General features: G+C 39.1%; 1 protein-coding gene across 1 annotated transcript; it reads left to right on the top strand.

Annotated features, from left to right (window-relative positions):
• The first annotated feature begins 122 nt into the window (after window positions 1–122).
• etnk2 (ethanolamine kinase 2) lies at window positions 123–12,557 on the top strand. The gene is made up of 8 exons (XM_056734657.1): window positions 123–481; window positions 3,071–3,330; window positions 5,237–5,377; window positions 6,103–6,245; window positions 6,963–7,046; window positions 7,131–7,291; window positions 7,415–7,488; window positions 9,631–12,557. Exons 1-8 carry the CDS (start codon window positions 302–304, stop codon window positions 9,701–9,703), a joined length of 1,116 nt encoding a protein of 371 aa, XP_056590635.1. The 5' UTR covers window positions 123–301; the 3' UTR covers window positions 9,704–12,557.
• The last annotated feature ends 140 nt before the right edge of the window (window positions 12,558–12,697 follow it).

The following is a 12,697-nucleotide window of genomic DNA, read 5'->3' as shown; positions in this document are numbered from 1 at the left end:
AATTAAACACCAATAACTCACCATTGGAGGCTAAACGTCCGCCCACCTCATTAGTATTCATTAACCAGGCCTCGTCATAGTACCCGTGATGTCGCTCTCCGGTTATCGGATGATTTTCTTGTGGGCGGGGCCTCGTGAAGGAAGACGCGCCGCGATGACAGAACCCAGCAGTACCGGCATATGAGCGATTTCTCTCCGCTCCACACGCATCAAACCAGGACGTTTAGTGCGTAATCCGAGTCAAATCCTCCACCTCTCCAGACACGTTTATTAAAGAATACTCACATATCCAGAAACTTTCATGTCGGGCATTCACAGGCAAAAGAATTATATGATGGAGACTGAGATCCACGTGCCGGTTGGTTCGCCGACGATCAAGAAATATCCGATATTCGTGGACGAGCATAATGTGACGGAAGGAGCGATGAAGCTTATCAAAGAGCTCCGACCGGGCTGGGACCCGACTCTGGTCCAGACCAAGGTAGGTGTGACGGTCCTACGAGCGAGCTAATTTACTCCCGCCGTGTTTAGGGCCTGTAGTAGAGCTACGATATATTTATTTAATTCGGGAATTTGATATCGACAAATATCGCGTAGTTTAGCGCAGCTCGCGGAGAGGCTTTTGTAGTTTTTCTCATAGCGGAGTTATGACGCCACGAGTGACGTTTAAACGAGCCTAGCTAACGTAGCCAGATGACGGCGAACACTGATCACACCCCGTTTAATCGTTTACTGTCGTCGTTTATTACCGCGATACGTGTTTTAAGTTACTTGACCTTTTGTGATATGCATATATAAATGACGCGATCTTTTGACGCGCATCACTAGGGTAACAAGCGAAGACGTCATGCAACGTAAAGTATAAATGAAACCCCATTGTTTGAACTTGACACTTTCTTCCAGAGCAGAAATCATGCTTGTGCAAAAAATAAACATATAAATTAAATAGGAGACACTGCCCGTGAAAACCAAGTCATTTTTGCTGCATAATGCAAATAATTATATACATACATGCATTATCTTAGTTGATAAGATCACGTCAAAGATTGAACTGAAGGTTAATACAAAAAATCAGAATTGGATCACTTTAGGCTAGATTTCAGAGACAGGGCCTGTATTTTATTTACATAAATGTTGAGAATCGTGTACTGAATCTGAATTATCCACAAATGGCAATGCAAAGGCCATAGGGTCGAGTCCAGGATCCAACATACTGATGAGACGTGTAGCTTGACTTTGAATTAAAGTGGTTGTATAAATGTAAAATGTTTAAAGAGGTCGTGATGGTTTTCAAGGGCTGTCTTTTGTACTTCCATGATCAACACGGTTGTGTTTGCACATCATAGTTTACATGTTGACGCTTCAATAATTCTTAATGCAGAAAAATGAGTTTGCTTAGTCAGGTGCGAGCGTGTTTTGTCATCATGTGGGTGTACTTGGAGTTTGCATGAATATACACATGTACACTTGGATGTTTTAACCTCTTGCGCTCGCATGCATGATTCTGTATATAGAGAATCATGCATGTGAGGGACAGGTTAAATTTACTTATGCGTATCAGAAAGAGATGAACATGTCACTTGTTTATTCATACATAGGGAATCTTTTTTAGTTGTTGGGCCAACACATGTACCGTATACTGCACAGGCATTCAATATTTGTCTCTGTTTTGCAGCTGGAATGAACGAATCTAATCCTGCTGTACGTCCGTGCAGGCCACGTGGCACTGTTTACAGATAGCCAGCATTGTTTTCATCGATGAGAATCGTGTGTTATGCCCAAGTGTATTATTCTGTTCTGCTTTGGTTCTGTCATCCGGATGATGCCAAAATAAAGCTCCTCTTTCTGTGACGCTGACGTCATTCATCAGAATATAGCAAGATGCATTCCGGCATTCCAGACGTATAAAGAAGTGAGATGTTCATGTGGTTTGGCCCAATATAATAGTTGGGAAAGTTGAATGGGGGTGATCCATATTTACTTTTCGAGTCCAAAAATAAAAATACATTCTGTGATAATAATATTATCAAATTCCACTTGATTCAATTGCATATTAGACATTTAAATCCCTTTTTCTCTCTAGATCACACAACAGTGTAAAGGGTTTTGGTGTAAACTGTTGACTGATATTAAACCCTGAAGGATTGCATATCTCTGAAGTCACGCCTCTTGGTTTATTAAACATTTTTGGTTAATGTTTTATAAACTCAATTGTTTGCAGAAATCTTGTCCTGACCCATAACAAAAGTCAGAGCTGTAGGATCAGATAAACTGGTTTCTGCTTTGTTTTAAGGTTGCATAGATCCATCAACAAAAAGACAAAAGGGTGTTTTACTGTATGGTGATAAACAGCACCTGCTCGGGATTAAATCCAAACACTGTATGTCGACCATTGGTACTGTCTGAACATTTGACATTTCAGGAATCTCAGAAATGCGTTGGTGGGTGGTGAGGGACGGTGCAATGCTTTGTGGGATACATTGCCCTAAACACCAAGCATTGTAGAAGCAGCCCGTTTATCATAAGCTCAATCCGGATTCAAGGTGGTTTTTGTTGAGTAAGAATTCAATTTTGAAAACATTTCTGTTCGTTGAAACTGAATAAAATATTGATGTAATATGAGTAGAAAAACTAAATGAAAAATCCAAATGTCGCCTCAAAAATAAACTGAAATAAGTGTAGAGCGCTAAAATTAGACAAATAAACAAAAACTAATATAAGAATTAGTTCATCTTTTATAGCAGCATAACAAATAACATGCAATACATATAAAATTACAAAACAAACACCAAACTAGGTACAACTAACAAAACTGAATATGAAATATGAATAAAAGCTAATTTAAAACTATGATACTATGTCCTGATTTGACGTTCGAAGGATTTAAATAGTTTATTTTAGCCAAAATGATCTTGGTTCTTGTGCACATGATAAAAAATACTTTCAGATTTTGTCTGACCTACTTAATGAGGATCAAATGATCAAACTGAGGTATGGTTGCTGATATCGCTTGTTTTAAAACAAATATGCATTCTTCGTACCATTTCTTGCACTTTGTCTCCTCCACCAGCTATTCACCGACGGCACTACCAACAAACTGATGGGTTGTTACATGGAGGAACACCCCGATGACGTGGTGCTGGTGAGGGTCTACGGCAACAAGACAGAGCTGTTTGTGGACCGAGACAACGAGCTCAAGAGCTTCCAGGTTCTGCACGCCAACGGATGCGCGCCCAGTCTGTACTGCTCCTTCCAGAACGGCATCTGTTACGAGTTCATGCAAGGACGTGCTCTCGATACTCAAGACGTCAGGGACCCTGTGTTACTCAGGTGGGTCCCGTTCAGTAAGAGGCACGAAATAGAAGGTTTCAAAAGGGCGATATTTCTAAAAATAACTTAATTGGTTGGTCCTGTACTTTGGACATGTAGGTCAGAACTGTTATAGCTTATAAGTTATAAGTATGGTGTTTATTTTGGACTGCTAGTTCTAATAATACTGATCTTGTTTGTGTAGGCCATTTATTTTGACAAAATCTGTTAGTTTTAGAGGCAGGTTGACAAATAGCTTTGGCGTTAAAAAACTACCGTCTGTATTTACTAAAGACATTATGAAAATTAGCGCTGAAATGTGGACACCGCAGTTTTTGCGACTGACCTTATTTCGGATGCATTTGTAGGAGTTTCCAAACTTTATTGGATTTTATATTTATTACTTTTTTATTTACTGATTTACTAAGGTTTGTATCCATCATAGTACTGGTATTTGGGCTTTTATATAACGCCCAAAATTTGCTCTGCTCTTGGTAGATTGCATTGGTCATTATTGGAAGTAGATATTGCGGCTGTGTTTTTAAATGTGCGCCTTGGTAGTAAATCACACGCAGGAATTTAAACATTCCCATCTGCACTTTTTTGAAACTGCACTCTTGCGCTATTTTGCCCTGTTTAGTAAGTCTGGCCCATAATGTGTAATCGTGATTAGAAGAACTGGGTATCGATTCTGAGGTTGGGATTCGAGTCAGATTCACAAGCTCTCGATTCGCGTCAGTGATAATAGATTTAATACAAATCCTATAGATATTTCTAAAAAAGATCAGTAAACATCAGATCACAACATTGAAGTAAAAAAAGAAACGAAGAGCCACAAACCTGTATATTAAACATAATGTTTGGGTATATTGAAACGGAACAGGGTCAGGTTATTTTACGTTTAATATATAACAAACAAAATAAGCCGTAAAGAGAGGCAATCATATGAACCGCTGCCTTTTATGTGAAGGTGATGCTAAATTCGGCGATACACCAGCATCCACCATGTTAATAAAGCAATGAATGAAAAATACGCTCCTGTTGTAACATCCACCTGTCGTTTAAAGAAAAGTGACATCTAGTGGAAAGCCGGTGCTTTGCCATTTATTCAATATAAATAAATAGTTCCATATTTATTTAATTATTTATTTGTTGCACAATATGTGCTGTGATTACTTGTTTTGTTAAGATAGGCAACTTATCTAACGTAAATGTTTTTTATTTTTGTTTATTTTTATTTATTTCTTGATGTGTGCTGTGAATATTAGTTTCTGTGAGGTCTATGTTTAATATAAGCACACGTTGTTGTACTTTTTAATAGTTTAGGTGTTTTTTTATTAAGAAAGATTGTGATCCCACCATTATTTCAAGCAATTGCCGTTCCCGAATTGCCGCTATTTTAAAACAAAGTAAAATGCGTCATGCGCACGGCCACAGTTTTCGACCAACCCAGAGCAAACCCTCCAACGGTACAACCGATGTTTTACACGCCAAATTAACCGGTGGGAAAATGTCATCACGGCAACATCCCTAATGGGTAGTCGATTTACGTTAACTTAATAATTCCTATTGTAAAACCTATCAGTGGTTAAAGTGTTTTTGAATAATGTATGAGCCTATAATTTGAATATCGAGGAATGCCCTATGGAAATGTTTTTATGGAGGCTGAGCCAACTAAAAACTGACTTCATGTGCAGTGTGCATTCAGACAGTAGAACTGATTGTCTTTGTGAAGGTCACGTAATCTCCTTGCAGGCACACAATGGACCGTATCAAAAACTTCACCACTGACCTTGGGAAAATATCCATTCTCCACACGTACAGACATTGTAAAAATCTACATTTTAAACTGTTTTTTTATATAATTCCTTCTCTGTTCTTGGACATACCAGTTATCATAAATGCCTTTCTTTGTTTTCATCATTAGACTGATCGCCCGAGAAATGGCCCGCATTCACGCCATCCACGCCCACAACGGCTGCATCCCAAAACCCAACCTGTGGATCAAAATGCGCAAGTACTTCTCGCTAGTCGCCACAGAGTTCACCGACCAAGCTTCTAACATCAGGTAACGTACACAGAACATAACACACAGCCCAAGCCGTGAATAAAAATATTACACATCGTATTAAAGTGTACGGATAAGATTGCACACATTTATTCGCTAGTGTTAAACCTTTTACGAATCCTCGTCGCATGACCTGGATCACTTTCACCCGTCTAATCTCAAGCACCAGGCTGTTATGGACCGCAAGGATCTCTATTGCTTGGTGATGGTTTGCATTGTGATTATCAGGAACCACATACAGTACCCAGCACATGTAAATCCATTAACATCATCCTCTCCTCGAGATTGTCTAAAAGGCCAGTTTCACTCCCTAGTTTCATGTCATAAAATTATACCAAAATAAATGTGACATCACATCGCAGAGAGATTTCGAGAGGCTTCTGGGTCCTGAGAGCTACTGCGGCGTAAAAGGAAGATTCCAGAAATAGCTCCTTAAGCCCATTATCAGGGGGAGAGTGGTCACCTCAGGACGGCCTTTCTGATTGGTCGAGCTGGGGGACAACATTTTCTGTTGTAAATCTCCCCGTTGTTGAACAGCGTTGACAAGCATGCCTCAAAACAGAACGTAAAAATCAAATGTTTTTAATATTGACAAGCTTTTAAAGTTCCTCATCTGAATATAAATGTGATGCACAAACTTCGTATAATGCATTATTTGCACCCAGTGCCTTTGCCGTGATGTGCTCACGGCCTTACGGATTTGCATCTGTTTATCATCACCTCAGAATTCAACAGGAAGTGCCCAGTCAGGAAGTGCTGGAACAGGAAATGACTTGGATGAAGGAACACCTGTCACAGCTGGTCTCTCCTGTGGTGCTCTCTCACAACGACCTGCTCTGTAAAAACATCATTCATAACGCTAAGGAAGGTGAGTTTGCGATGTTTTTTTACATCAATGCGCTTTAAGTAAGGGATCATTTACAGGCAGCCGGTTGTTATCGCAGAAATAACCCCCGATGATCAGTACTCGACATTAAGCAGAGGGTCTTTTATCACACTGAAAGGGCTTATTTCGCGATAACAGCCGGCTGCTTGTACATTATCCTGCTTATTACACGGCTTCTTGCCACAAGAGAAAATAACTGGACATAAAATGTGAATTTGAAATATTTGATTTGCAAACTTTTACCGAATACAGACCTTCTGCGAGGAAAAGTTGTTTAGTTTCGGCTTGAAGTTAGAAACGATCTGTGAAGGTCACGATCAGCCATCAAACTTTTTATCAGTGCAACCCTAATGTTTTCTGCGTCGAAAATTATTATGATTATTAATAAAAAAATAATGCAAAATACATCTCATATCGCTTCTGTCCTTCTGAAAATGTGTGATTTTTGCCATAAATGACACTTCATATTAGTTTTATATTTGCAAAACCCGGTGACAAACATAACATTGTTCATAAGTGCTTGTCCACTTTGATGACACGGTATTAAATAATTTAAAAAAGTACAGTGTGTTTTTCCTAAAAGAAAGCAATTCCAAAGAACAACAACGATATATATTTCTGCTCAAAACATTTTCTCGATCCACCAGCCGTTGCAGTGCCTCAACATTATTTTGTATTTTGTCCTCTTTTGCTTTGTAGGTCACGTTCGGTTCATCGACTATGAATACTCAAGTTACAACTACCAAGCGTTTGACATTGGAAATCATTTCAACGAATTTGCAGGTGAGCGCAGACAAAAAAAAACTGCCGTTAAAAACGAACGCAGAGCTGTGTTTTGCATGACTTCTGTTTCTGTGCGCTCTTCAGGCATGAGTGAACCAGACTATAATCTGTATCCCAACCTGGAGATGCAGTTGGACTGGCTGCACACGTACCTGCAGGCCTACAAGCTCTTTACCAAAAAAGGTGAAGACGTCACCCAGCGGGAACTGGAGACGCTGTACGTGCAGGTCAACAAATTTGCTCTGGTGAGTGAAACACAGGAGAGAAAGTGTTGTCGATAATACGCTGTGTGCTTAAATTGAAAGACTTTGTTTCGGTTAAAAGTTGCTAAGTTAAGTGTTGAGTTTCTTTTCTGTTGCGTTGTGCAGGCCTCACATTTCTTCTGGGGTTTCTGGGCCCTGATCCAGGCCAAGTACTCCACCATCGACTTTGACTTCCTCGGGTAAGCCAACCAACCTTTCACCTTGATGTGGGGGATCTGTTTATACAGACGTAAAGACAAAATGCAATTGTGTATTCGATTTTAATGGTGAATCGTACTATAAACAGCCGATGTAAGCTCTTGAAAGTCAGGGACGAAAGATACATTGCTGCTTAAATTTGAAATATTGTTATGTCGAACAAATCTTTTTATTTGAGAGAAGTGAAATGGGGACTTTATGTCGTATGCATATCGTGGCCGTCCTTCCAAAACTTCGGATGTCCAAATTGACAGTTTTTTGGGAAATGGAAACAACGCTGTACTTTTTAACTGGTTAAAGATGCAGTATGTAACTTTTTTGCAGTAAAATATTAAAAAACCACGACGGCAGTGTTATATATTTTGTTCATTTGAGTACTTGCAATATCTCAAATGTTTTCAACTATTTGTAAATCGTTAACCAGTGACACAAGGCCGTGTCTGGCAGTCGCCTGTCAATGGCGTCATATCCGCCTAACCAAAGACTAGACGGAAAGGCCGCAACCTTCAACGGAATGCAGGAAAGGAGACCAGAGGCTGTTATATGATTGGCTGAGGTGCCTCACGTGATTCGTGTAAGCCGTTACACTTTCTCCAGACCTTGCATCTCCCGAAAAACACAGTCTCGTGGACAAATGTAAAAGTATTCGTGTGTAGCGTCGTTATAGAGCACAATTATTCTTTACTGTTTGCAGCTGGTTCTGTCAACAAAGACAGTTTTACCAGACAGAGACGCTGATCTTGCATGTGTTTGACTAGACAGGTGAGCAATTGTCTAGATTCCTTTACTGACAGAAAACTTTATTATATCGGTCATCAAGGTTAGTCTTATTGTTTGAAGGTCTTTTTCTGAATTTAGCACGAGTGTCATGTAGTGTTTATATTAACTGAATGAGCAGTAATCGTTTTAGGTCGTAACTAAATAGTAATACATTTATTTTATGATTTACGACTAATTCATTATAATGAAATAAAGTCACGTCATCAAAAGCACATTTATAAAACTTTATTGCTTTACATCATCCATAAATCATTCACGTCTGATTGATTGTTAATGGTGGAGTTCCCATAATTCCACGCTTTTTCACAGCGTCATCAAACTACGCTGTTGTTGTTTTGAACAAATCTGTTTTGAACGTTTTACAAACTGCGCCTTTAAATACTTTTTATTGCTAAGATATTTGCAAAACCCAGTGATAAACATAAGGGTTGTGTATAAGTTTAAAAGCAGGACTAGGCCTTTGTTTAATTAGCAAATTTAAGTCGCTTTAACAACCATTGCTTCTGTGCTTTTTGAGACAACGCAAAGGCACTGATGTATTTTAAGAAATGTCAGTGCAAGCTGTTTTCAGTTTGGATAGCTCTTGCATTTATTTAAGTCTAGGACTAGTCCAACCCTGACTGGGAAACCACCCCAAAGGAGACTAAAAATAATGATTATGACAAAAACTTAAAATCAAGATCAAGATACAAGGTTTCAGAATGATATGTATGTTTCAGTGGTACGTAAGATTTATTATTAACCCATTTATTGCTTATTTATGCATATTATTTTGGTTTCATCAGTAATTTTGTTAATCCAGTTTAGTGTGCAAATGATTTATTGACTAGAAATTGCCTCGGGCCAAAGTTAAAGCCGTACCATTCACTATCCAGAGCACATGACGCTTGACATTATGTTGGTATCTCGGTTGTTTTTGCACCCTTAAAAATACATTAGATCTATAGCTGGGAATAAATGACTCTGTTAGAGCTTATGAGGCCTTTTGAGGTCTCCCACATACATAATACATCTGTATCTGTAGCATTACTTGCACTTTTTGGAGGGGATGGATTAAAGTGATGTCATCCGTAGGCTGAGGATATTTTAGTAGGCATCGTGGTTGACTCTGTGAAACTGGCTTAAGTAATTTATTCGGTAAACTTCCTACATCGCCTGTTTCCAAGCAACAGGTCATGCCGCTCTCAGGCTTTTACTAACAAATAACCAGTGGTGCAAGCACTCTTACTCTGCCCCCAAAAAATGTAGGCATTCAGACAAAGATGAGAAAGAAGCATATTATTGAGAACAGGACTAACCCTCCAGATGCTTATAATGTTTTTTTATTTTTTTATTTCTGCTAGGTATGCTGTGCTACGTTTCAATCAATACTTCAAGACCAAACCTGCAGTAATGGCTCTGGAGATTCCCAAATGAGAAGATATGACTGAGAGGACAGTGATTGTCATGGAATCGAAGGCCTTTCAGATGGGGGTACCACACGGGCAGGTTCTAGGAGGCCTCTTACATCTGACTGAGAATTGATTTGCCACGTCTCGGTTCCACAAATTCTTTTTTTCCTAAACACGCAACGCACCTTTCCAGACTCCACTTCTAGTTTCTCATCCAATATGTTTAATTTAGTTTATTTATTGTTTTTGAGCACTTGTTTGCACCAGTTCGTTCTTTGGTACTTCTTGTTTCAAGGTTTCAGAGACATTTCCGAGTGATTTGCAGTGCAGGAATGACACTTTGGTTCACACAAGATACATACAGGCTGCTCTTTCTGTCCTGCTGTGGCTTTATAACTCTCGTGTCAAACTGATGAGATTTGCTGTTGTCTTTTTCTGTAATGACGGATACTCGAAAAACCCCAAAAGCTGCTAGCCAAAAGTGTGCTTTCAAAACGATTCACCCCGCAGTTTTGGATTGACTGAAGGCTAGACAGTTACCGAGGTCAAACTCCCTCATAACCTGTTGTTAAGTCACTTTAACCGAATGCCAAGTAACCAAGTAACCACTCCACTTTACTTCAGACATTCCCAAGAAGTCAGGACCACAGAGCCCTCGCGTCTCCAGGACCACGTTTCCACCTCTTTAGCTTTTATGGCCGTGAGAAGTTCTGTTGAATTTTCCACTCGTCACAGGCTGTGGAATATGACCACCTGCTCCCCGCCCTCCACCTCCTAAATGTGTGTTTGCATCACCTGGCAGAGAGCTCGAAAATCATTCTGAATGTCAAAATCCCCCTCGTTCGCCAATGGACTGGTTATACTAAAAACCAAGGGGAGGAAGTTTATGTAACAGTGATGCGTAGTTTGATTCAGGTCACCATCTGTGAGCACACAATGTCCTGCGGCAGAAAGATAACTGTATTTAACTTAAAATATGAATTGCCATCAGGCTGGAGGAAATCTAATGTCAGGTTAGGGATCGTGTGATGGAGTTCTCGACTGAATTCAGCAAGGTATTACATCGCGTTAGTATGCAATGTATCTCCAATAGACTGGATATGATTTCATAAAACACTTTATTTAAAATGTGATTGAAGCTCTTTTGTTTTGTACTTTATTCTATTGTTATAGAATAATTTGTTTATTTTCGAGTCCAACATTCCAGTAGAAATAAAAAAGCACAAAGGTCACAAACCACTTAAGTAATATTAGACATGTGCGTTTAGAAATGTATTTGGGTAAATCACACGAAACCTGTTAAGAAAATGTAGGTCTCATTTTCCCCCTCAAAATGGAAAGAATCGTTTTTGGATTATTTATTTTTACCGTTTGAAGATCAAATATGTCCAGGACACCTGTTTGTGAGATGCAGCCATTTGGAGTCAGCACATTTATACTTGAAAAGTGTCTGCGAGCTTTTTCAACCTAAGTGTCCTTTCACTGGCCGGCGTCATCCGTCCCTGATCAGTTTAGCGCCAGTGTTTTCAGAACGTCTTGAAACAAAGATCGAGGTCACGTTGAATATCTGAGGCGTGTTTGGCTGTGCGTCAGGCGCAGGTTAATAATGAAACGCCTGTGGCGCCGCGGGCAACGATTGAAACCGTGAGCCCCCTCGACAAATCCATGAATAATTTTGTAGGTGATGTTTCTCTAATGAGTGTGATGGATCAGCACTAAAGCTGTTGTGTGTTCCCTGAACTCGGATCAAAAAAACGGATGTGCAGTTTAAGGGCAAATCTCACAAAGTTCATGTCTCAGATTTTACCCCAAAAACAATAATCGTGTCAGTCTATGTATATACAAACGTACACACTCCAAATTCATCGGTGTCAAAGAAATACTTCCGGGTGCTTTGATACAGTTATGGAATATAAACTATACCCTAATTAATTAAATAAAGGTATTTTGTTGTTTTTTAGGCTTAATATGAGCTGAGCCTGTTCTTGAGGGTGTTTAAGGTTCAGACTTTAGTTTTGCCTGTGACATGACAAAGCTGACGTTCAGGATAACTGTTGGTAACAAAAAACACATTTTATACATGCATGAAGGACAACATGGATAACATGTTGATAAAAGTGCAATGGCAGGATTTCTATGTTGGTGTAGAAATGTAAAATGTCCTCCGAAAACAGCGAGAAACCTACTTTCTGTTTGCAAAATATGAAGTAGTTTATCTGTTTCTTTAACTGTTATCGATGTGAAGGACTGTTCTAATGTGAAAGGAAAATGTTTACACTGTTCCCTTTTTCTTGAAAAAGGTCATTTCGTTCAACAGGTTGATTATTTTGTTCTCGCACGGGAACAGTTTTCCACTTTAATATCTGAGCCAACGTTTGGCCACATCTGTTTATTCTCTCGGGAATAAGGGTTTGTGGTGGAACAATTATAATCAAAGCTAGATTCAGAAAACCCACTACTGTAAATGACATATGAATAACTCTATGACCTTGTAAAAGTCCTTTTATTCACATCTGCGCTTTAAAGGACTGTTGAGTGAGTTGGGATTTTGTTGTTATGTTTGTTCCGAAAACACACCAAACAAGTCGGCTTTACAGCTCGTGCTTTATTTAAGATTAATTCTCTTGTGAATGTACTGAAGTAAAATGTACAGATAATCTTTCATTTCTATCTTTTTGTATATTTAACTCAACTGGAAGTGTGATTGGCATGTGTGTGTATTTGCTGTACTCCAGCTACAGTGCAGTGATTCTTTGAAAAGTTTGTAAATACTGTGAAATATGGTGTAAAAAAAGTACTGTACAATGTTTTCACTTCAGCTATGGGGAGAATAATTTAAGATTTGTTCAAACTTTTTTCCATTAAAAATATCAGCGTTCGATCGGCGGTGCGTTTGATTTTTGTTATATTTGCATAATGCCGGAATTCATTGCTCTGACAGGGAAAAAAATGACTGAACCTAAAAGGCCAAAACTTTGTCAGTCTTTTGTTACACATCTGTTCACACACTTGTGTTTCC

The sequence above is a fragment of the Triplophysa dalaica genome, chromosome 21 (genome assembly GCF_015846415.1).
Source record: "Triplophysa dalaica isolate WHDGS20190420 chromosome 21, ASM1584641v1, whole genome shotgun sequence".
NCBI lineage: Eukaryota > Metazoa > Chordata > Actinopteri > Cypriniformes > Nemacheilidae > Triplophysa > Triplophysa dalaica.
This window is presented reverse-complemented; position numbering and strand designations above follow the sequence as displayed.